This window comes from Eurypyga helias, unplaced genomic scaffold (genome assembly GCF_000690775.1).
Source record: "Eurypyga helias isolate BGI_N326 unplaced genomic scaffold, ASM69077v1 scaffold34388, whole genome shotgun sequence".
Classification (NCBI taxonomy): Eukaryota; Metazoa; Chordata; class Aves; order Eurypygiformes; family Eurypygidae; genus Eurypyga; species Eurypyga helias.
The window spans coordinates 577-1,027 of record NW_010266865.1 but is presented as its reverse complement, the minus strand read 5'-3'; the positions used below and the strand labels follow the sequence as shown (position 1 = coordinate 1,027).

Below are 451 nucleotides of genomic sequence, written 5' to 3'. Positions count from 1 at the left end.
AACGGCTCCTTTCCCGCATCCCCGCTACCCCCAATGTTTGCCTGGTCAAGTCCTGGGCAAGCTCTTGGGCTCCTCCATCCCCCCGTTCAGCCTTCTCAGGGGGAAGGGGGAGCTGGAGACGGTCAGCTCCCTCCTCACCTGGGCAGAGAAGTCGATCAGCTTCGGGAGTGGCTGCTTGTTCCCCTCGTCGCTCTTCAGGAAATCCAGCAAGCTCCCTGCGGACAGGGAAGGGTGCCAGGGCTGATGGCTCAGCCGGAGCCTGCCCATGGGTCCTGTGAGCAGCACAGGGTCCGGGGGGCTGGAGCATAATGTGGGGACTCATTCAGGACACACACCTGACCCCCACCCAGTTCCCAGGGATCGAGCAGAGGGCCAAGCCCTGCTGCAGGCTCCCTCCTGCCTTGCAGAGCGGCTCTTTCTCATCCCCATCCCTCCCTCTCCCAAGGCTGTG

General features: G+C 63.6%; 1 protein-coding gene across 1 annotated transcript in view; it reads right to left on the bottom strand.

Annotated features, from left to right (window-relative positions):
- Positions 1-451, bottom strand: part of LOC104513778 (tyrosine-protein kinase HCK-like) — a gene marked incomplete at its 5' end in the record, with an annotated part of 4,956 nt that overhangs the window by 4,148 nt on the left and 357 nt on the right. Inside the window, one exon of the mRNA XM_010157240.1 lies at positions 139-215. Coding sequence (XP_010155542.1) covers positions 139-215 — 77 coding nt within the window. The remainder of the gene's footprint in view (positions 1-138; positions 216-451) is intronic.